This window comes from Pelobates fuscus, chromosome 7 (assembly GCF_036172605.1).
Source record: "Pelobates fuscus isolate aPelFus1 chromosome 7, aPelFus1.pri, whole genome shotgun sequence".
In the NCBI taxonomy this organism is placed as follows: Eukaryota; Metazoa; Chordata; class Amphibia; order Anura; family Pelobatidae; genus Pelobates; species Pelobates fuscus.
Genome location: NC_086323.1, coordinates 148,557,741 through 148,583,841, shown reverse-complemented (window position 1 = coordinate 148,583,841; position 26,101 = coordinate 148,557,741). Strand labels below are relative to the sequence as shown.

Genomic DNA, 26,101 nt, shown 5'->3' with positions numbered 1-26,101 from the left:
CAGTCATGAATTCTATGTTTAGCAGTGCAGGAGACGCTGGGTTGCTTTATAGAGCAGAGTAGGACCTATGCAAGACTATGTTCATTGGCTGAGAGCATCCGCTAAATGTTTAGCTGTATTCTATAGGGACACCAGGCTTCCTCTGCATGAAGGTGGGTGCTCTAGGGAACCAAGATAAAGTCGTCAAACTGCACACGTGGTTTGATTACCTAGCGTGGGATGGTTCCAAGGCACCCCTGGCATTAGAATCGCGACAGAGGACCATTAATCACATTTTGGTGTGAGTACCTACATTAACAAGAGCATTGCTTTCCTTTGTAAACTAGTTAAAAGAAAACTCCCTTGCCCCTCCTCCCCAAAAATTATTTTAAAAACACAATTGAGTAGATATACCCAATCTTTTGGTCTTTTCTGCGGAATACTCCAATCAGGGGCCGCAATTGCGCACATGCATGCTATCATGGCTTTCCGATGATACTCAACACACCTCATTACTACTGCTCTTCGAGAGGGGAAGAGGAAGGCTGGCTCTAGCACAGCATACCTGCCACTTGTGTTAGTTCTGTGAAGCTAACAGAGCTGAAAGAAAACCGCTCTGGCTTCCTGATCGACAGCCAGGGAGGTGTTTCTGCTCACAATTAGATAACTGCTGAGTTCTAGTAAAATAGACACTTATCAAATTGACCGGCTCCAGACACATAAAGCATTTCAGCCAGACACACAAAGCAAATCAGCCAGCCGGAGTGCTCTATGTGTGTGTAGTGTTCCTTCAATATTGGTCCACTTTTACTAAAGTCTAAATGATTCTGGCTATTTCTACAATGATTAAAGAATTTCCATAAAAATAAAAAAAAATCCCAGTGGATAAGCACTTACCGGACAATTGCTTGCCCTCTGGTGACACCTTTCAACCTCTTACAGTGTTCAATTACTCGATCTTCACTGCAAGAAATCAGAACACGATGATTAATTGAGCGGCACATTCCAGGCATGTATGAAAATACTACACAGGGATTGCTGAAAATGGATGTTGAACTATAACTCTCAGGACTCAAATGCAAGCTTCAGCCAAGCAACGTCTACATCAGATCCACGAAAGTTCTAGAATAACAGCTGTGTATATGTAATATATGTATATGCTGAGTATTTAGAGTAATGTATTGGTTTCTCAGTGCAAGCTGGTCCAGTAATTGTCTTTCACAATCAGTTCTTCCTTGGTTGGGGATGCTGCAGAGAAGCTAAGGAAATAGTCATTTACATATATGCTGAGGTGAGTTTTAGCGATTTTTTTTATAGTTTTGTTTTTTATTTGGGGGGTGGGGAGCTGGATAGGAAGGGTTACGTGAAACACTATTTTTTGTTTGTAGTAACCCTTCAAGTAAGACCACTTAAAAAGCAGTTGTTGTTTACCTACATATACATATATATAGGTTTATAGTGTTGAACAGAGCAGGACATCTAATTGGTTGAGGGATTAAGTTATTATTATTATAACTATTGCCATTTATATAGCGCCAACAGGTTCCATAGCGCTTTACAATATTCATGGGTTTAGTGGTATAGTGGTTATGGTGCTAGGAATGCCCAGACACCCTCCCAAGCTAAATAGTCAAACAACTAACTGAGGTAAGGCACCTCCTCTTTCCACCAAGCTAGTTCGGGAGTGCATGGCTTAGCTCATTAGTTATAAGTGCTCAGCTGACACTCTCAGCCACTGGGTTTCACATAGCCTCCAGAAGACACAGAACCTTCTGCATAGAGCTTCTGCTAGCCCATTTATCACCTAGTGGACCCCAGGTACATTGTCGAAATGTTTCCAAACGATTGACTACCAACTCTTGGAGAGTGCAAAGGCACTCATGGGATCATAAACAATACAGCCCATTGTTATGGTGCTTGGCGTGTTCCTTTAAGCCTGAACCAGAGTTGGAAAAATAAAAAAAATCACAGAAATTTAAAATTGATTTTCAGATGTATAAATTTGGCCTGCAGTTTAGAATTCAAAGTTTAGAGAATTGATGCCTAGTATGCTTCTAAAATCACTATCTAATCTGCCCAATTAGGAATGCAACCTTTTTGGCATAACTTGTAGCAGAAGAAGTTATTTACAAAGGCTTTATTGCCCAAATTCCAGGAATTCCAATTTGCTGTGTTCCCTGCCCCAGGATAACTCCAGTTCACTTCTTAACTGCATTCCCTAAATCTGGTAACCAGGATGTATCAAGTCTTTGTTGTTGTCACTCAAGTGAACAGATTTTAGAAATAAATATACTTGTGCAAATTGGTGTGACCAAAAACTTTGTTTATGTGGAATTAATTTATCCATATGGTGTTTCAGTTTGGACGGATTTCACCCATATGATCGCTTGGGTAAAAATAATTTGAAGGAACCAATAGGTCATGAGAATGAGCCAGTCAGTTTACTGAATAATATATACATTATTATTATTATTATTATTTTATTATTTATATAGCGCCAACAAATTCCGTAGCGCTGTACAATGGGTGGACTAACAGACACATAATTGAGATCAGACCACTGGACGTACAGGAACATAGGGGGTTGAGGGCCCTGCTCAATGAGCTTACATGCTAGAGGATACTATTTATATTTTGTACATGTTTTGCAGTAAACTGATAGGTGCATTTTTTACACTCAGATCAAGTGAGAAGAAGTAACCAAAAGAAATGAGAGGGGACGTAAAAATAAATAAATAAGATAATCTATATTTATAGATTAGATATTCATTAAAAATATAAATAGATTTTTTTTTCTTACTGCTTTTACCCCGCCTCCCCCCCCCCTCTTTATTGGTCACTTGATCTTTGAATAAAATTAACATTGAGAGGCTGTCCCCAAACCATGAATAATACCCTTCAATCATCTCTATTTTTGGTGTCACTCCTGGAACTCAAAATCACGAAACAAACAAAACAGTTTGTCCATTTTAGGTGTTTCATAATATATCCATATGGTGCTTGCAGGTTATGGAATTCGGACGATTGCCAAAATTCAGACAAATTGCAATTAATTTGAAACAGAATGTCTATAAATTAATCCTTAAAATATGAACATTGTTATCAACACACAGCAGCAATGGCCAATGATGTAAACAGCTAGTTGTAAAAAAAACAACAAAAAAACACAACACTACAGATCCCTTAATGTTTTGCCAACTTTAATGCCAGGCCTAACTACTGGGTGCTACATTTTACTCATTCATTGAGATGAAAATACGGTCTTAAAAGTATGAATTTTGACATGTTTCATTAAAGGACCACTGTAGTGCCAGGAAAACAAACTCGTTTTCCTGGCACTAGAGTGTTAATAGGTCCGCCCCCACTCTCAGGATCCCACTCCCGCTGGGCTCAAGAGGAGTTTAGGGGTTAAACACTTTCCTTTCTCCAGTGTCGGGCTTCCTCAGCGCTGGGGACTTTCCTCCCTCTTCCGACGTCATCCGCCGAATGCGCATGCGCAGCAAGAGCCACGCGCGCATTCAAAAATCACAGTGAGAATCACTGAAGCGCCTTTAGCGGCTGTCAATGAGACAGCCACTAGAGGCTGGATTAACCCTAATGTAAACATAGCAGTTTCTTACAGCTGCATGGTTAACCCTATATAACCTTGAGCTGAAGTGGTCTGGGTGCCTATAGTGGTCCTTTAACCCCTTAAGGACCAAACTTCTGGAATAAAAGGGAATCATGACATGTCCCACAAGGGGTTAAGGCGGCACCACCCCCGAACCCCCCCCCCCACCAGCACTTTGTGAAATTCTCATATTGACTCTGTTGGAATTTCCCATAAATCCAACCCAGTCAAAAGATATACTGAGACAAGGTAGGGACTACTTTGCCTTAGTATATTTTCTCTCAATGCTGTACTCTTACAATGCTTTGCTCTTAATGCTGTACTCTCGCGCATGAGCACAGCAGTGATGTCGGCTCCTGTCACTGAAGCGCCAGGAGCAGAAGAGGGCCAATTAGAAGAAGATGGGACAGGTTCAGGTAAGTTAAACTCCCGTTTGCCTGGCCCCCGGCCCCTAGGTCCCCAAATTATGCAAAGTCCCAGACGGCGAGAGTTCCGCTTTAAAAAAAAAAACCAAAAAAACATTTAATGCACACCTAGCCAGTTATGTAGCAGAGAGGGTTAATGATCACAAATTTGATTTTTGAAAATGCCATTTTGCTGACAGAGCATCATGGGAATCACAGTCTGCAACAGCTGGACTGTCGAAGAGTAGCCATTACACCACTGACCAGTGTCACACAGCCAGGCTATTGACCTATTTTTAAATGACATACATAATGTATCAATGCAACTCACTGCAACAGTTAAGTTACTTCCACCCCTAAAACAGCTATGAAATGGCAATACATTGTGTGAGTTACTACAAAGAGGACATAATAGCTGTTCACACAGGTGTACAGATGCCTGTGTTCTATAAACCCTGTAATCACGTGCTGACTGGTAAGAAGGAGAGTGGTTGCACCTGTCGTAAGGTCAGCTTTAGGAATTTTGGTTCATGCTGCTATGAATGATAAGTGTACTTACAGTGAACCTGTCATGCCAGGTTCACCTGAGCGGCTAAAGTCTCTTTAAATAAATATACATTGATAAATTGATCTACTGATGTAATAAAGGGGGTAGGAATACATAAGTCACAATTGGCTGGTGATAGCACCTCAAACTGGGCACATCACCCCCACAGTGAAAATTATTATTACTACTTTTAGTTATAAAGCACCAACATATTTCACAGCATTGTACATTTGTGGGAAAACAGTATAATATACACAGACATATACAAGGTAAAGAGGGCTCTGCGTGTAAGCGGAGATCTAACTATTGAAGCTCTTTTATACAAAGTGCTTAGTTAAATAGCGCATGAGCTTACATTCTAAAGTGCGCCAGCTTTACTGTAGTTGTGATTACCATTTCTGGGTCAATTCCCAAGATTTCCAGCATGAATATTTATGGTCTGTTTGCTCCTACCCAAGATTAAACAGTGCTATGTTTTGAAAATTACCAAAAGGTCACGGTGAAACTTACCAGTATGTAATTGAAGGGTGCTCCTGTAATGTTCTGGTGGGCAGAGCTGGCAAAAGCTTCAGATCTTGCCTTGCATTTTCCTCACTAGAAGAATAAAAAAATAAAATAATGAATGGTTCAATTGCCCAGAGTATGCCAATTATACTCCAGCGTGTTACTTTACACTAGCATATCAGGTTTCAAGACAGTGTCTCACATGGAAAAACAATACAAACGATGAGGTTTCAATACACCTCTAGGTATAACAGGAGGCAGTCCACTCCACCCAGTGCTTCGAGACAGAAACCAAGTTACCAGCCTACAACTAAGGGAGTTAAAGGGACAGCACGACTGAAACTTGAAAAGGGAGTGCATTTAAATATCCTATATGCCATATCGTCATACTAAATGAGATTTGTAGTGACAAACGTTTAGGAGTTCCTCCCTTTTTAAGTATTATTTTGCATCAATATAACTGGGCAAATATGGCAACTCAACTATCATGACTTCTAAAGGGACCTTATTGTCCTCAAAGCTTGAAAAATATAATTTTTTTGTTAGCCATATAGGCATCACCTATACAATTTTTTTTATTATTTATTCTCAATTAGAGAAATCCAAAAAGATACATAGATAAACCTAACTCTTTTTCTTATACAGGCAGTTATCATTGATTACTGTGTTTATCAATATTCACACACACAAAACGTCCCAAGAAGATAATACATTATATAGAACGATAAAAAGACAAACAAAAGTTAGGCTGAAGTAGTTAGTCAAGCTGTAAACATTATCACACACCAGCATCTTTATTATTTTGTGAATAAACTTGTAACAGTCATTACTAAAATATTTACTTTATACAGATACTTATTGGGAGAAAATGATATTTATATAATTTTTAATTACGGTCATCTGTAGAAAATACTTCTCCATAAGTCTAGTTTTGCCTCTTGTTTACAGGAATACTTTATTTTATACTGGAAGGATATAAAACCAACATTGTGAATGGTAGCATTTACAAGCTACGTTATAAACAAATTTAACCCCTTAAGGACATGACATGTGTGACATGTCATGATTCCCTTTTATTCCAGAAGTTTGGTCCTTAAGGGGTTAAGAGATCAACATGGCACCCACAAACTCTCTTTTGGCACCCTGAGTCATCCATCCTTGAACTAAATATAATGGACAGGCCCGGACTGGCCATCGGGCAAACCGGGCAAATGCCCGGTGGGCCGCGATGGCCATGGGCCGAGGCCGGCAGGAAAGATCAAGAGATCTCTCCTGCCGGCCCATGCAGGGCAGCACCGGCCCCAAGATGGAGTCCTGTCTCCCATCATGGGCTGGAGGGGAGAACGCCGAGCAGCTTCCTCCTCTCCCTCTCGCGAGCTCCGAGATTATCAGAGCGTTGCCATGGTAACCCGTGGCAACGCTCTGAAAAAACAGCGCTCGCGAGAGGGAGAGAAACATGGTCTGTACCCTGCGGGGTACAGACTGAATTACCTGCCGCTGGACCACCTGGGATCGGTGCGTTGCGAGGCCCCAAACCCCCTCACTGGACCACCAGGTATGTGAATGCTTCCTCTCTCCCCTGCCAAGTTAAAAGGGAGGGAGTAAATGGTATTATCATTTTTTTTTTAATAAATTAATAATGTGAAGAAGTTGAGCGTTGGGCCAAGCCAATTGAAGGTCTCCCCAATGATGTACAAATTTTGGTGAACAAAATCGTATATGGCCATATCATCCACTATATACACCCCCCTCACATACACACACTACACACACACACACACTGCACCCCCTGCACTAACACACAAACTGCACTAACACACTACACACACTGCACAAACACACTGCACCCCCTGCACTAACAAACACACTGCACCCCCTGCACTAACACACAAACACACTACACAAACTGCACTTACACACTGCACTAACACACTACACACACTGCACAAACACAGTGCACCCCCTGCACTAACAAACACACTGCACCCCCTGCACTAACACACAAACACACTACACAAACTGCACTAACACACTACACAAACTGCACTAACACACTACACACACTGCACAAACACACTGCACCCCCTGCACTAACAAACACACTGCACCCCCTGCACTAACACACAAACACACTACACAAACTGCACTTACACACTGCACTAACACACTACACACACTGCACAAACACACTGCACCCCCTGCACTAACAAACACACTGCACCCCCTGCACTAACACACAAACACACTACACAAACTGCACTAACACACTACACAAACTGCACTAACACACTACACACACTGCACAAACACACTGCACCCCCTGCACTAACAAACACACTGCACCCCCTGCACTAACACACAAACACACTACACAAACTGCACTAACACACTGCACTAACACACTACACACACTGCACAAACACACTGCACCCCCTGCACTAACAAACACACTGCACCCCCTACACTAACACACAAACATACTGCTCCCCTACACGAACACACTACACACACCGCACCCCCTGCACTAACACACAAACATACTGCCCCCTGCACTAACACACAAACATACTGCACCCCCTGCACTAGCACACACACTACACACACTGTACCCCCTGCACTCACACAAACATACTGCTCAACTGCACTAACACACAAACACACAGCACCCCCTGCACTTACACACAGACACACTAAACACACTCTATCCCCCTATATACACACGGCACACACTCTATAGCCCTATATCCACACTACACCTCCTGCACTTACACACAAACACACTTCACACACTCTCTATACCCCTTATATACACACTATACCCCCGGCACTCACATACACATTCTATACCCCCTAAACATACATTACACTCCCTGCACTTTTATGCGTTATGACCCTTTAAACACACATTACACCTCCTGCATGCAAACACAGTAATTTATATCCCCTATAAATACATATTCCGCACCCCCTGTTCACACTACACCACCTATGCATACATCACTGCACCTACACACATGTGCTGTACAGCTCCTATATGCATACACACACTAGAGCCCCTAGATACACTCACAAACACACAGTACAGCTCTTTACATGCACACACTACATCCACTAGGCCAGCACACTCCACAGGCCCTATATAAATACACATACTTTACAACCCAGAAACACAGACTGCAGTCCCTAGCCACATGCAGTACGCCACAAACAGACCCCTTTACACACAATACAACACAAATAGTCTGTTCTACACACATGCAACCTCCAAACATATACAACACCACAGGGAACATCCCCACACATGCACAACACTTTAACAGCCCTGTTCCTGTTTTGATCTCTGGTATCCCACTATTGAGGACACCAGAGACAAATCGCAAGCAAACACAGCGCATGCTTGCGCCCCAAAAGAAACAACATGCCATTTACTTCATCTAAGAGCACTAGATGCTCTGGAGAAGCGTGACATTAACATACTCATTTGGTGGTGGTGACATGACATGCCCCCTTTCTGACCCCGCCCCTAATAGTGGGCTGCTCTGCCTTTAATTGCCCGGGCTGAATTTTTGTCCCAGTCCGGCCCTGATAATGGATAAATACTATCCCCTAGATTAAACTGATGAGCCATAGCATTAAAACCAGTGACAAGTGAAGTGAATAACATGGATTATATTATTACAATGACTCCTCTGACTGATAAGGTATATTAGCAAGTGAACAGTCAGTTATTGAATCACATGTGTTGAAAGCAGGAAAAATGGGCTAGCAAAAAGATCTGAGTAACTTTGACAAGGCACCAAATAGTGATGGCTAGACAACTGGGTAAGGGCATCTCCAAAACAACCAGAATTGTGGTGTGTTTCCAGTATGCAGTGGTTAGTCCCTACCAAAGGTGGTGCAAGGAAGGATAACCAAGGCCCCCAAAGGTCATTGACACATATGGGGGGCGAAGGCTGTTCCGCTCACACAGAAGAGCCATTGTAGATCAAGTTGCTGGAAAGTTTTAAAGGAACACTATATGGTCAGGAACACAAACATGTATTCCTGACCCTTTAGTGTTAAATTAACCATCTAGCCCCCCTGGCTCCCTCTTGTCTCCCTAAATATAGTAAAATCTTACTTGTATCCAAGTCTGCAGCTCCTTGGTCTTACCAGTTTGCCTGTGAACTGCCTCCGTCTGCTGACATCATCAGAAGTGGTGGTCTGAGCCAATCACAATGCTTCCCCATAGGATTGGCAGAGACTGTCAATGAGGCAGATCAGGGGCATAGCCAGCATAAGTACAGCCCTGGCCAGTCAGCATATCCTCATAGAGATTAATTGAATCAATGCATCTCTATGAGGAACATAGGCGTGCGCACGGGGTGTGCCGGGTGTGCCCGCGGCACGCCTGTGAGTCCTGCAGGACGCTGTTCCTGAAGGTACTCTGCCGACCCCAAATGCCCCCCTCCTCCTCCCCTGTCATGGGGGGGGGGGAGCAAGAGGAGATGGACACCCCCCCCGTCGGGCGTCTCTCTCCATACAACAAGCGGCGAGGGAGCTGTGTGTTCTCTGCTCCCTCTCGCCGCGCGCCGTTTGCTGATAACGGAGCCGGAATATGACGTCATATTCCGGCTCCCAGCTACAGCAGACAGCCCGCGTGGCGAGAGGGAGCAGAGAGCACACAGCTCCCTCGCCGCTTGTTGTATGGAGAGAGACGCCCGACCCACTGGACCCCAGGGACAAGTCCACGCCAGCTCTCCAGGTAGGGAGGCTGGGTGGACAATTTTTAATTAAAAAATAATAATTTGTCAATGTGTGTGAGTGTCTGTGAATGTATGTATGTGTGAGTGTCTGTAAGAGTGTTTGTGTATGTGTGTCTGTGAGTGTATGTGTCTGTAAGTGTGTGTGCATGTGTGTCTGTGAATGTGTATGTGTCTGTAAGTGTGTGTGTCTGTGTGCCTGTAAGTGTGTGTGTATGTGTGTCTGTGAATGTGTAGGTGTCTGTAAGTGTGTGTGTCGGTGTGCCTGTAAGTGTGTGTGTATGTGTGTCTGTGAATGTGTATGTGTCTGTAAGTGTGTGTATATGTGTGCATCTGTAAGTGTGTGTGTCTGTGAATGTATGTGTGTGTGTGTATGTGTGTCTGTGAATGTATGTATGTGTGTGTGTCTGAGTTTATGTGTCTGTAAGTGTGTGTGTATGTGTGTCTGTGAATGTATGTGTGTGCCTGTGAATGTATGTGTGTGTGTGTCTGAGTATGTGTGTGTGAGTGTATGTGTGTGTACGCGTATATATATATATATATACATACACACACACACACACACACACGAGTGTATATTTTTTTTTTGGGGGGTGGGAATCTTGGGAGAGATCCCACACTTTAGTCCCCACACTTTAGTCCCCAGGATCTCCCCTGTCGGCTCATGCAGAGTTGGCGCTATCTGAGTGCCGGCTCTGCTCTTAGCCTCCATGGGCCGGCGGGGAGATCAAAGATCTACCTCACCAGCCCACAGCAGCATGGAGGGAGGCAGGAGAGGACCCGGGGAGCTCTAGACAGAAGCTCCGCCAGGTTCCTCTCGCGAGATCTGAGCGCTGCCACGGCAATGCTCAGATATCGCGAGAGTGAACTCTAGCCCCGCATGCTAGAGTTCACTCTCCCTTGGACAGCAAGGATCCCCCCTCCCTACATAAGGTAAGAAGGGAGGGGGTTATTTACTAATCTGCCCTTACCTTCACAATCTCTCCAAACATACAGCACACACACACACAGCACCTACACACATACAGCACCCTAACACAAACAGCCCGCACACACGGCACCCTCACATACACAGCACACAAACAGCACCCACACACACAGCACACAAACAGCACCCTCACAAACACACACAGCACACTCACACACAGCACAATAACAGCACCCTCACAAACACACGACACAAACAGCACCCTCACACACACATATCACACAAACAGCACCCTCACACACACATATCACACAAACAGCACCCTCACACACACATATCACACAAACAGCACCCTCACACACACAGCACACTAACAGGACCCTCACACACATACACAAATACCCTCACACACAGCACACTACCAGAACCCTCACACACAAACCGCACCCTCACCCACATAGCACACTACGAACACCCTGACACACACATCACACTAACAGCACCCTCACACACACACACACACAGCGCACCAGCAGCACACACACACAGCAGTATATGTATGTGTGTGTATATATGTATATGTATATATATATATATATATATATATATATATACACATGCGGCGTGTGTGTTGTGCTTTAGGGTGCACACCCTAATGCAATAGGCTGCGCACGCCTATGATGAGGAAAGTTCAGTGTCTGCAGGCAGATGGTTGAAACACTGAATGGCAGTGCTGCTCACTGTGCAGCACTGCCCCAGGAAGCAGCCATCTGAGGAGTGACCAGTGGAGTTATCACTAGGCTGTAATGTAAACACCGCATTTTCTCTGCCAAAAGCGCCTTCAATAGGGATGTGACCATTAGAACTGGATTATGGAGCAATGGAAGAAGGTTGCCTGATTTGATGAATCACCTTTTCTTTTAGATCAGATGGATGGCTTGGTGCGTGTGCATCACTTACCTGTGGAAGAGATGGCAGCAGGATGCACTATGGGAAGAAGGGAGAGGCAGAGTAATGCTCTGTGCAATGTTCTGTTGGGAAGCCTTGGGTCCTAGCCTTCATGTGAATGTTACATTGACATGTACCACCTACCTAGAGATTGTTGCAGACCACGTACACCCCTTTATGGCTATGGTATTCTGATGGCAGTGGCCTCTTTTAGCAGGGTAACGCACCCTGCAACACTGCAAAAATGGTTCAGGAATAGTATGAGGACATGACAAAGGTCTTGGCCTCCAAATTCCCCAGATCTCAAGCCGATTGAGCATCTGTGGGATGTGATGGAACAACAAATATGATCCATGGAGTCTCCACCTCGCACCTTGCAGGACTGAAAGAATCTGCTGCTAATGTTTTGGTTCCTGATACCACAAGACACATACGGAGGTCTTGTGGAGTCCATGCCTTGATGAATCAGAGCGGTTTTGGCAGCTAGGGGGACCTACAGGATTTTCATTGTGGCTGATTAATGTATAAACTCCACATTTTTCTCACCACATGTGTGTTTAAGACTATCCTATCTTAAATAAAATATGAAGTCACTGACAAAACAGGTCTCAGAAAAGAGAACAAGAACTGTGCTTTTTTTTTACTCTCCAAACAACAGGTGAAAAACATCATGTTCTGATGAAGTTACTGTTAATGTATGATTTCTGTGGAAAAAAAAATAAATAGATCTTTGGCACGGATAGCAAAGATTTTTATTTTCATTTTTTTCACTAGACAAAAGTACCTAAAGTTTATTGAGCTTTCCCAAGCCATTTGCCCCACTGTTGTTAGCTGCAGCGCTGTCCTGAGCGGAGACCAATCCCCAATTTTCTTCACAGATTAAAAAAAATCTATCATGACAGATACTTGAGTTTATTTTACTTTGTTTCATTTTGATTGACAGATACATACATCAGTAGTTAGCTCCTGAATATTTGGAATTTCAAGAATGTAGCATAACATTTGAGCGATTGTGATTCATAAATAAAAAATTCTCACTGAAAATTCCAGTAATTCTCTAACTTTAAACATAGAGGGAACAAGAGTAGCTTCCTTAAGGATATCTGTACATACACATGCACGCACACACGCATGCATGCATGCACACACACACACACACAATCTCTCTCTCTTAAAGGAACACTCAAGTCAATTTAGGAACTGGATTCCCTTTTAGCCTATGGGGATAAATCACTTTGGAATGGTTTAATCCCAAAGTTACTCCCTTGGTGCCCGTCAGAACTGCCTCCTCTGGCTGCTGCATTTATCAGAATGGTTAGCTCTTGGATGCCAATGGTTGGCTGAAAGCGTCAATGTATGTTCTCAGTCTATCACTGGTCACCTTTTGTGAGTAATAGTATGTAATACTCAACCCATCACCCTGCTTGCATTGCCTGGACGCTGGTGACTGTTCCTATACTCACTAACCAGTGCTGATAGTTTCCATAGCAATCACAATGCATGCGCTGTGGTTGTTAAATTTGGGGAGCAGAGGGACTGCTTGTGGGAGATCTCTTCTGCTTTCCCAGTCAGTTCATCCTTTAACACAGAGTCTATGCCAGGTGTGAGAAAGACCTATTTCTAAAAAAAAGGTTTCTCTCCCAATCTATATTTGCTAGCAAATCTGATAGCAAAATGTGTAGATAAAAATGTAACATATTTAGAAAGACTACCATACATTAAATGTACCATGAGAGGAACAGGTACTGTGTAATGCCAGAATTGAGGAATTTAACATTACATCTTTGGTGTGAATACTTCATTCATTTTCAGAGATGGATGGTACTGGTGGGAACAGTTTGTTTTCCTTTAAACCTGTTTTGACTATAGGGTTGATATACACATGCTTGGTACAGAAGACTTCAACAATATAAATAATCATTAAAAAAAAAAAAAATGTTTCCCTCATTTCCTTATTTTGCCATGAATTTAATATTACACCAGAAAGCAACGTTTTAAAAAGGGACAGAATGTACTGTGTAGTTATGTTTTTCTATTTAATTCCAATTGGTTTCTAGAACCCTTGAAAAAAACAAACATTGTGCATTTTGCAGTGTAGGCATTTTGCCAGACTGTGATGGGAGATGTTTAGAGAAGTTGGAGTGCCAGAGGGTGCCTTTGTCCCTGACTCGTGCCAATGTTTAGGGATAGACATTACCAAAGTAAGTAAGTCTAGACTTAGTTAGATAAACAGCCATCAGTTGGTTATACGACAGCTTATTTTTAAATATAAAATATATAAAAACGTGAATTGTCAGGAATCAAAGTGAATTTCCGATTTTAGGCCAAACTTGGGGGCAGGGGGGGAGAATCACTGTAAATTAGCCAGGTTTTCAGTTTTTATTTTTTGGCCTAAAATTTGAAATTCAGTAATGGACAAATAAGCTAATAGTAAGAAAAAAAAATTAAATAATTGAAGTTCTGCAGGAAAAGGAACAGGCTACAAAACCAATATTAGATGGTCATTGAAAGGCGCAGGAAGCTTTGTTTACACTGCTGTTTATGGTTTACTACTAGTAAACATACAACACATGTTCTGCAAGAAACAAGACAGCCTGTTGTAGCTGTGGGCCTCCCAGCGATCTTTGACACGAGCTGTTCCTTGCATTTAACCGTGTTTGAATTTTAAACACAGGAGCACGACTATGACTGAAACTTGGTGTTAGAAGCCAGATAGACGCTCCCTGCTAGGCAAGCATGTGCTGACATTACAAAACTCACCTAATTAGAAGCATTTGTCACCGGGCAACCAAACCTGTGCTAAGGCGCACAGTGCCTGATATCAGCTTATTAATGTTATTGAACGGCTAATTCATGGTGACAGAAAGGGCTGATGAGATGGAATTCAGAAGCAAGGAGGTTATAAGTGAACATATGGAGTCAGCAGGCTTTTATTTGGCTATTCTTGTTCCCTAAGATTTACTTTAACTTAACCTCATACACAACAAAAATAAAATGAAGATGCAAAGCTTTGTGCACCATTTTAGTCTTTACTGTTACTAATATAGGCCTCTGTTTATTTCTATCAGATAAGCTTTTCAAATGATCAGAGTCTGTTAGAAAAAAGAAACTTCTCAAAACGATTTATCTACAAGACTTGAAGACCATAGACTTTAATGGTGACTCCTGTAGATACATTAATTTAATTTTTTTTCTAACAGATTGTGATCATCCAAAAAATAAAATAAAGTCAAGGCCATAGTCGTTATAGTCCTAGGAGTTTTTGAGCACAGTCCCAAAAATAGGAGAATTACAGTATCCAATGCCAGATTCTCTGCGAGAGACATCATATGGTTCTGTTCACTTCCTCTTTATCTGTACAAAATATTTGTACAGAGGGAGAACGCACTGTGTACCAACACTGTGCAATCAGAGTAGGGACTTTGGAACAGAGGTAAGTGCAGCATTATTTAAAAAAAAAAAAAAAAAAACACAAAAAACTGAAAAGAATGAAATGGGAGAAAAAAAAAAGAAAAGGAAGTAAAAGACTGGTAGAGGCATACACGATTTAATAAGGAGAATGACGGTAAATATGGTATCCATTGGGGAGCAGCAAATTGTATTTTTGCCTTGGGGTGGTAAAATGACCAAGACTCAGGCAGCCAGTCTTTCTCAGTGCAATGGACATCCCTTTGACAGAGTAGAGTACAACCAAGAGGTTATTCAGAAATAAGCTATATATTATATTACATTTGAAGCTAATGCTGTGAACACTATATAATTTCCTGCCAAAAAAAATTCCAGAACTTTTTTTATTATAAACACCTTCTTTCTGCTGAACGCAGTGGTAACCCCCTTTTTTTAATTTATAACAATTAAAACACAGAGGTAAAAATAAATAAATAATTAGTTGTTCTTATGGGAAAAACAAAATGAACTTTGTTTTTTAACACATGGAATTAATTGTTTTTTTTGTTTGTTTGTTTTTTACCTACTTATGGATAATGTGGGAAAAAAAGGAAAAGCAACATTTACTTCCTGGTCCAGATGGAAAACCCGTCCGCTCTAAAATATCACACATGGACCACACACACACACAGCAGAGCTCACAGGTCAGAATAACCGAGAGACCGTGTCAGGGATACCCTGCTGTAAAGTAAGACACTACTACATCGGAAACAGTAGCACGTTCAGTCCAGTAGAAGAAGATGTCCAATCAGCCATATGGGATTGACAACTAAACATGTATATCTAGAAGACACAGGCTTTCCAGACATACTCTAGTTTTGTCAGTGAATTAATATGATTCTTGTTAAATACACATTTATCAACATTCATGATTTAAATAGCAAGCACAAAAAAAAAACACACCAAGATTGCAGGTAAATAAAATAAAAAATTGCTACCCCCTGTGGATGTTAAATGTAACTACAGGTTAATAAAATAATTTCTTCAGAGACCCTAATCCAGCAGCAGAGATAATAAAAGGAAGAGTGTTGATGGGCGAGAAAAGGACATTGAAATAGGAAATGTAACCAATTTCAGTCCTGAATGAAAAAAAAAAAATTGAGGGGGGCGTGGTCTGGACGCTGACCAAGATGGCCGCGTGAAAGAAGAGCTCCGCTCCAGCAGCCCTTTAAAAAGCTAATTACAGCGCATACCTGAGCCAAATGGGTCGTACAAAACGCCCGGAACATCCCCAGACCCCGAGGAATACGCAACAAAGGCATCTGGACGACTACCTGCAGCCGCAATCCGGTACGAGCGGGGAACCGGGAAGCCCCAAAATGGCGCCGGTGTCGCCGGCGGAGTCCAGCAACCCGACCCTCGAACGCATAGAGGGTGAGCTACGAAATCTAGCAGCCTCGATGGTCACAAAAGCCGACCTGCACATACTCATAACCTCCATCCAGGATACGATGAAAACTGAGTTGGCGGGAATCCGCTCTGAGGTCGCCTCGCACGCAGGCCGCATCACCGCCCTGGAGGAGGCAAATACGGCCCTCACCGCGCGCCTTACATCAGCAGACACCGCGGTGGCACGCCAGGGCGGAATCATACTGGCCATGAGACGGCACCTTGAAGATGTCGACAATAGGGGCAGGAGGTGCAATATCCGCATCCGCGGAATACCGGAGGCGGAGAATGCGGAAAACGTGGAGGAGACCCTGACAGAGCTCTTCCAATCCATACTTCAATCACCTACCCCAAGGCCCATTGAATTTGAGAGGGCCCACCGAACGCTGCGACCCCGAGCTCTGGAAGACGGACCTAGAGACCTTGTCTGTTGTCTACATTCTTTTCCTGTGAAGGATGCCATAATGAGAAAAGCACGCGACAGGCCGACCTGGCCCTTCAGGGGAGCACAGGTCGCCTTATATAATGACCTATCCCCTATAACGTTGGAAGCTCGTCGAGCACTCCGCCCAGTGACTGCCGCTTTGAGAGACCGAAATATCGCCTACAAATGGGGGTTCCCGTTCGCCCTCATGGCTCGACATAACAATAGCTGGCTGCCACTTAGATGGCCCGAAGAAATACCGGGTTTCATGGCCGCACTGAACCTTCCGCCACTGACGGTGCCCAACTGGGTTTTGGGACCACCAAACATGCCTCCGAGATCGCAGAGAGGGGCAAGCCGCAGGGGAACAGGACCCACGCCGGCCCAGGCGGCAGAGAGGCGCAGAGACCCGACCCTGCCGGAGGAATAGAGGCCCCTGCACACCCACGACGACGACCAGCACCACACAAATAGCGGAGATACCTGATCCACCTGAGGGACCCCTCTGCTCCAACTACTACGCTGGCACTTTTGGTAACTATCCGCCCCTGGTTCCCACCGGGGCACCCTGACCACCCCTGTCCGGGACAATGCATAATAGAAGCACACGGAACTCCGCCAGGTACGATGTCTAAACCCGACAGTGGGATTTGGGTGGGGGGCCCACGGGCCTGGGGGCAAACACCTGGGTTCCTTACACAAATAACACGAGACTCTCCCTTCCCCCCTGCGGTGCACAACCCGTCTTTCCCCGGGTGGGGCCATACCCGTTTTTGTTGGGCGGGGGATGATGGGGGTCTGTGGGGGCAGATATCTGGGTTCTCGCTGCCTGACTCCTCCTTGACTTTTGGGCCTTGAACCTGAACGCTGCATTGTGAACCTGTGAAGGCGGCCTCTAACAAATGGCTATTAATATTTAAATGCTCTCAGTTTAAGTATAGACACGAGCTCACAATGGTTTTCTCCGAAGTAAAATAAGCCCACGGGAAATAGTTGAGAGGTTCCGGGCACAGAGGTAGAGGGAGATCTGACGATGCAAAGTAGCACGAATGTCGGCCGACCCCTGTACTCTTCTCCATAGTATCTAACATGGCCGGACAACCGGCAATCAGCACCAACCGTTATTGGACATTGTGTTACTTACCCGTAATTCCTTTATGACCTAAAAGCAAATAGACAGTAAAGTATGGGGGGGACGGGGTGGGAGGGAATGATAAGGGGAGGGGGGAACGGGGAACTATACTATAATTGATTAATTAATAACAGAGAGAGGAGGGGAATGAGGGGTAAATAATGATACTAATAATTTAATAAAGGAAAACAGAAGGGAGGGGGGAAAGGGGGGGGGAAATTAAATTAAATTAAACTAAATTAAATTCAATTAAATAAATAACTAAATAAATAAATAAATTAAAAAAAAATAAAAAAAAATTAATACATAAATAAATAAATAAATACAGAGAAAAGAACGAAAAACAGCTGGGTATATCCACCGCTGTATAAATATTGGTCATGGAACACTAAGCACGGGAACACACTTTGTCTGGCCGGCTAACAGCGGGGGCGTAGTCCATACACCACTACGACCGGGGGGTGCTGTACACCATAGATACGAATGGCCCACGTACAATCACCTAGGAGCCTGGGCCCAATAGAGTACACTGATTTAGATCGGTGACCCACTGTAGGGACTGACGGAGGGGCCGGGGGTGGGGGTTGTGCGTTATCATAGGGAGATTCTAACTTCCAAGGCCTACTGGGTAGTGGGGAGGAGGTGGATCGGGGTGGGGAATATGTCTTGATGCAAGCACAAGATGGTCTGTCGTCTAGGGACTAGGCAGGGACAATAGGGATGATACCGGAGTTAGCAATGTTAAATGGTTTATTTACTGTCCATGTTGTAATATTCAAAGTTCAAATATATATGTAAATGCTATAAGAACATATGTTATGCACACGACCAACCGCACACGAAGCTGCTGCAAGCTTGGTAACTAGAACAGAGGGCCTGGGAAGAGCGGATTACTCTACTCTTCTTATTATACTTCTCATTCGCCGTCTCTCTTGGGCAGCGCCTGTACTGTGCTACCCACATTTTACACTCGTGCTCGGATTGCACGACCAGGCTGTGGGTCCCCTCGATCTCTGGGCAGGTCCCGGGTTGAATACCTACTGGTGCTGGTTGTGGCACGAGAACCCCCCCCCCTTCTCAGGACGGGGGGCTTAGATTCGGGACACACCCGATATCTACGAGGATCTCCACCTCTCTGAGGGACTCCTCTTTTTACACAACATAGCCCTCTTTTAACTCCTTCTGATAAGGCTTCCAACCCTGGTGGAACCCCGCTCCGGCACTCCACTCACTACTCCTCCCTCCCTTCCCCTCTCTTTTCTCTTCCCTCTCTCTACCCCTTACTCCCCACCCCACTCTCCCTGTACTGATCTGTGCTGGGGACCCGAGAACCACACGACACAGGGTTAACAGATTCCCACGACTTGGGACGTCTTGCTGTGCCCATAGACGCTATGGCCTACCGCGACACGCCCCTGCGAGTGCTCACCCAAAATTGCAGAGGCCTGAACACCCCTGAACGCAGGACAAATCTTCTTAGAGAATTGAAGAAAAAGCACATCACGGTAGCCATGCTCCAGGAAACCCACTTTAGAGAGGGTTCTGCACCGAGGATGCGAAATAAACACTACCCGGACGCATACTTCTCCAACCACCCCTTAGCCCACAAAGCTGGAGTGGCCATTGTCCTAGCTGCCGAGCTATCATTCAGGGAGCTAGAACGCAAACAGGACTCACTGGGGCGGTACCTCTTCCTAAAAGGCATCATAGCAGATAAAGTCTATACGTTAGCGACAGTGTATGCTCCCAATAGGAATCAAGCTTCCTTCCTAAGGAACGCATTACATGCCCTAGACGAATTTACAGATGGGATACTCCTGGTAGGGGGTGATTTTAATGCCCCATTAGACCCAACGCTAGACTCATCCACGGGACATAGTTGTCTCTCACAACGCACCATCGGAACTATACGTCGAGCGCTGGAATCTTTGAGGTTAGTCGATTGCTGGAGAACACTTAATCCCTCCACTAAAGACTACACATATTACTCGCCACTCCACGACCGCTATTCTCGCATTGACTACCTCTTTGTTACACAAGAAGGACTCTCTCACCTTCAAAAAGCAGACATCGACCCAGCCACATGGTCAGATCATAGCCCGGTGAGAGTCGAACTGGCGTCTCCCCTATTCCGGCCTTCAATGTGGACCTGGCGTCTCAACGAAACACTCCTGATGGACCTGGATAACAAGACACAAATAAACAACGAGCTGGAACAGTACTTCCGGGAAAATGACACCCCAGATATATCCCCAGTATCCATTTGGGAAGCCCACAAGAGTGTCATTCGCGGCACAATTATACGCATCGCCACGCAAAAGAGGAAAGCAGCAATACAGGAAATGACTGACCTATATCGCTCTATAGCACACTTAGAACGCCAACACAAGAGATCCCAACTAGACACAATCTATGGCGAATTAATGGAACAAAGACGTGCCCTCAAAGTTCTTATTACCAAACGACACCTCAGAACGATGCAACGCTCGAAGGACTTTTACTATGTCCACGCGAACAAGGGAGGTAAGTATCTGGCGAGACTTCTGAAGGGATCTGCGCCCCACAGACAAATACACAAAATACGTCTCGCATCAGGGGAAACGACCCCTTTACCACAGAAAATCGCTGACGAATTCCGGTCTTTTTACCAGGCTTTATACAACCTACACCCACCAGGAGAAGATGACGAACAAAACACGCTCCGACGATCACAAATACAAAAGTACCTAACTGATACGATCACGAGCAGGATACCCCAGGATGCGGCCCAGACCCTTGACATGCCGATCACTGTGGAAGAACTAGCGGCAGCACTTAAATCGTCTAAGACGGGTAGGGCGCCTGGCCCGGATGGCTTCTCGGTCGGGTACTATAAAAAATTCTCGAGTACATTACTGCCATGGCTGACTAAGGCAATTGCTGCGGTAGGAGACGGGGGAACCCTGGGTACGGAATCCATGACGGCGACTATAACGGTTTTACTGAAACCGGGAAAAGACCCGCTGTCATGCGGCAGCTACCGACCAATATCCTTACTCAATGTGGACACTAAACTGTTTACCAAAGTGTTGGCGACCAGGCTGAAACATCTTCTCCCGGACCTGATCCACGCAGACCAAACGGGCTTCATACCCGGAAGAGAAGCTAGAGACAGTACCCTCCGACTCTTCTCAATCCAGCACCATGCAAGACGGACGAACACACGCCTGATGTTACTCTCCACGGACGCAGAAAAGGCGTTCGACCGTGTCAACTGGACATTTATGATGGCAACACTGAGACAAATGGGCTGCGGACAGAAACTCCTCACGTGGATCTCCGCACTATACGATAAACCACGCGCCACACTTAGGGTCAACGGAGCCACGACCACTGACTTCATGATCAATAACGGCACTCGACAGGGATGCCCGCTCTCGCCCCTGCTGTTCGCAATATCCCTCGAACCACTCCTGCAGGCGATCCGACTGAACCCGGATATTCAGGGATACAACTGGCGAGATACGGACCACAAAGTAGCCGCATACGCAGATGATTTACTCTTCTTTATACGCAACCCCAGGATCACTATACCTTGTCTCCTATCTGAATTTGATCAATATGGGAAGATCTCCGGATTTAAACTGAACCTTTCGAAATGCGAAGCCTTGAACATCACACTAACCGCATCAGAATACTCATCCCTGAGCTCGCAATTCGCATTTCATTGGTGTAAGGACAAGATGAAGTACCTTGGCATCTGGATGCCCACAGACCCGGCCGATATATATAAATATAACCACCAGCCGTTACTTAAGAAGGTTCTGGACGACCTGACTAAATGGTCCTACCCACACGTCACCTGGCACGGGAGGATAGCAGTTCTAAAAATGAATATTCTCCCGAGACTCTTATACCTCATGCAGACCATACCCATCACTCTACCAGCAAGCTTCTTCTCACCTTTAAAGTCAGCTGTTATCAAATATGTCTGGCGTGGCGAACGTTCGAGACTTCGCTTTGACATCTTATGCCGGCCGAGGGGCCATGGGGGCTTGGCGTTGCCAGATTTCAAAAAATACTACCAAGCTACGGTACTACAGCGCATCCTGGACTGGCACTCGGAGCCTCCACGGAAGCAATGGGTGGAGCTCGATAGAGGCCTTATTGGCCCTACACTAGAAGCGAAGATATGGGGCGGTGATGGAACTTGCGTCTCACAACACCAGAAGGAGGGGACGATCCTACAGACGATACACAGCTGGATTTCAATGAGGGATCAGAACCACATATCACCCACGCCGAGTCCAATGATCCCCCTTTCACATAACAAAGCTATGGGTGGCGGAATTCCCGCTAACACATGGCCCACCACTGGTCCCGGGACCTTTGTCCCCATACATAAGGTACTGAGAGATGGTGGGTTACGTACTCTGGATTCGCTCCTGGAAGGTGGGCCCAGAACTCCCCTCACCGTCTTGCGTTACCTGCAATTGAAACACTACTATGACTCAATACCCCACAAAGACCGCATGCACAGAAACCTTACGTGGTTCGAGGACCTCTGCGACCGAAACAGCACCCTTGAACATGCAATCTCAATACTCTATCAACACCTCATAACAGCTGGCGCAAACACTGCCAATACGTTTAAACGACGATGGGAGGAGCAACTGGGGACAACTTTCACCACCTCGCAATGGGATAAAGCCCTGATCTGGCAACAAAAGAGCTCTATGAGCTCGTACTATCAAGAGATGAATTATAAAGTGCTCTCTTTTTGGTACAGAACGCCAACTCTGTTACACAGGATATTCCCATCAGTACCACCCACATGCTGGAGATGCCAAGCAGACAGAGGTACCCTGGTACATATATGGTGGTCGTGCAACGCCATAACCACATTTTGGAACATGATCAGGGACGTGTTGACGATCATCCTAGGGGACATCCCGGACTGGAGCGCTGAATTGGCCCTTCACCACGTTTCACCGCAACCAATCTCACTGTACAAGAAATCGATACTTCGTCATCTCTTAAATGCAGCCAAAGCTACTATACCGGTACACTGGAAGACAACGACAACTCCAACAAAGACGGAATGGATCCGTAGGGTAGAGGAAATACAAGAGGCCGAAGCGACATACGCTTCCCTGACAGACCGGAGTAACAAACATGCGGAGATGTGGCTACCATGGTTTTTATACATATCCCAATATCGGCGAAATGGGGATGCCGCTGGGAGTGCTGGGGGAGTGCCGGTGGGGACAGGATCCACATAGCACAGATCGCTACACAAATTTCAACCCTTCCCTCCCATACTTTCCTGCCCATTCTTGTTGCACATTGTTGGTTGGGGTCCGGAGTGCAGGAGCGGGGAGATACGGGGAGAGTCCGAGGAGACCACATTCAACACACATAGTGCATCGTGATCATACTGAATTTAACGCAAACACCAACGCCATAGCCTGATGCCCGCACTCTACCTCCTGTGAGCAGTAATATCAACCGTAGATCACCAGGATTACTGGGAATACACAAATAGAACTGACACGCGATACACATAAAGCTTCATGATCCCCGACACACTGCTCTTCCACACGAATCACCCTCCATATGGATTCTACGACGCCCGCAGTTAGACATAGGGGAGATGCGAGCCCAACTTATCCCTGACCCTCAGAACCAGGAAATAGTTAACATGTAAATTAGTCTTTAGAAAGACACCATCAGTCACTACAATCTCATATACACAACAGCCCACAGATACGCGAAAGAAGACGAGCCGAACCCAGGACACAATACCTTACTGTGACTCTCGGGTCCGACAAGTTCAACTGAACACGTATCCTCTGACTTACCAAGCTTGCACCCTTCTTGGATCACTCCAGTAGCACAGACGACACATACGGACACTTCACACACCACTACTCTGGGCCCGCAAGCCTAGAGGCTCACACTCAAGATATGACACTGCTCCTCGAACACATTGGTAGAGGACTTGTATAATTTGACCTGGTTATTCTTCGCTCACTCACAGTGTTCTATGTGTACTACTCCTGACTTCCTTAACTTGTTAACTTGATCAAAAACCACACAGAGGACTGGAAGATGTCCCTTACACCAGGTGTTAGTTGGGAACTAAGATATATATCCCTATGAAGTTTCTAGTTTAAAAGCAATGTCATCGATTCTAAGGCATACTCACCTGCTGGGTAATTTCTCACGTTATACATTTTTCATTATGTCTGAGTATCTGAGCCATGCTATGCTTCATACTGTTACATACTGCGCTAAACTATCCTTAAAATGTTTGACATGTTAAATGTAATATACTATTGCAAAAGCTATGCATGGAGGCCTGCGCGCCTTCCATTATTTCTCTTTTTCACTCCCATCTTCAATAAAAAGAGATTTACAAAAAAAAAAAAAAAAATTGAGACAGGAAATCCTGCCTTTAGGATCACAGGAAGTCATTTTATTCAAATATATACCAAGACAGCGATTTTACTTGGTGTACTCCATTTACTATGATAAAAGGCATTTTAGTATAGTATTTAAATAGGCTATTTTTGAAAACCTGTCCTCTAACACAGAGTCTAGCACTTAAGAGTAAAAGAAGCCTATGGGAGGCAAGTTATGACAAGTAAAGTGGCTGTAAGAAAAGCTGTGGTCATACGTGGTAATTATCTTTTGTCTAGTTCAAATTCACTTGTTTTGGTTCAATACATATCTAAGCTGATCAGAAGTTATCAGTGTCTTTAATGATTAGCAAGGGTATTGGGATAGAAAGTAAAAAGAGTCCGTAAATGCATACTGGACATTTTCAATGCCCAAATTAAAACAAAGACCTCCAACTGTTACAGGTCCAAGGGATATTTGGTTTGAACCCAGATGTAACAAATAAAGGGGCATTCTAAGCACTGTAGCCACTGGTGATAAGGATGCCATTCTCTGGATCTATATGTAAGTATTTTAGGCACAAATCAGTTGTCCTGTGGCCCAGCAACACTCACTGCATATAGCGAATGCAAACTTACACTCATTCATTCCTTCCATATTTGGATGGCAGTTATTGACCAATAGCATCAGCTGACACTCTCTGCAAACTAATGGACAAAATTATTATTCCCATAGCAAAAGTATTGGAATGGGTGAGGGCAAACGCTGACTAGGCCAATTAGAATCTACTCATAGGGATGCATTGAAGCAATGCATATCTATAGGGAGTGTTCAGAGTTTCCATTCAGAGCGCGGAGACGCTGAACGTCAGTGCTGCACACTGTAGCACTGCCCCAGGAAGCACCTCCAGTGATTGTCTAAGGAGTGGCCACTGGAGGTGTCCCCAGAGGGCAGTGTAAACACTGCAGGGACAGGCTATACTCACCAGAACATCTACATTAAGCTGTAGTTGTTCTGGTGACTACAATGTCCCCTTAATGTGTAGTGTAGCAGTTTATCCACGAGTTCCAGCGAAGTATGGTGTTTTTGGCTGTATCACGCAGCTCCACAGAAGTAAAAATAAAATTACATTATTAAGCATCATAGTCCTTAAACACAAAAGGGACAAACCCCACTTGTCATCCACTTCCAATCCATCCTATAATATCCTGACTGTAATACTGCAGAGCTGGGCATGCACAGACCTGAGTACATTTAAATATTTGTATAGTAAAGAGACTACACCTCTCAAACCAACAGTTTGTAAACAGGATAACAACTCACGAATAGGGATGCTCTGAATAGGTTTGCCACATGAATAATGTACAGTATTGACTTACTGAGTAATGCAAACAATCATCTTTACAAGGCTTTGTATCTTAAATCCTAAGTACATATATAATGGGAAACAGTAGTACTTATTGCCAGCCAAATCTTATGACTTATGTTAAATTATATAAAAGTGGTGCAGTATATAGTGTTAAAGGTGAATTATAGGCATAATAGTTATCGTAATCATTTCTTAAAGGGGAATTGTAGGCTGTTGTAGACCAGTTCCTTCTTTTAGTGCATTACATAAATAATGCATTGCAACAAAAAGGTAAAACAAACAGTACTCGTGTGTGAG

The 26,101-nt window shown here is 44.5% G+C and overlaps 1 protein-coding gene across 1 annotated transcript in view; it reads right to left on the bottom strand.

Moving 5' to 3' along the window:
- FRMD4B (FERM domain containing 4B) overlaps positions 1-26,101 on the bottom strand; it is a 188,174-nt gene that overhangs the window by 62,778 nt on the left and 99,295 nt on the right. Inside the window, exons 8-9 of the mRNA XM_063426801.1 lie at positions 5,051-5,134; positions 877-942 (exon numbers count right to left, since the gene is read on the bottom strand). Coding sequence (XP_063282871.1) covers positions 877-942; positions 5,051-5,134 — 150 coding nt within the window. The remainder of the gene's footprint in view (positions 1-876; positions 943-5,050; positions 5,135-26,101) is intronic.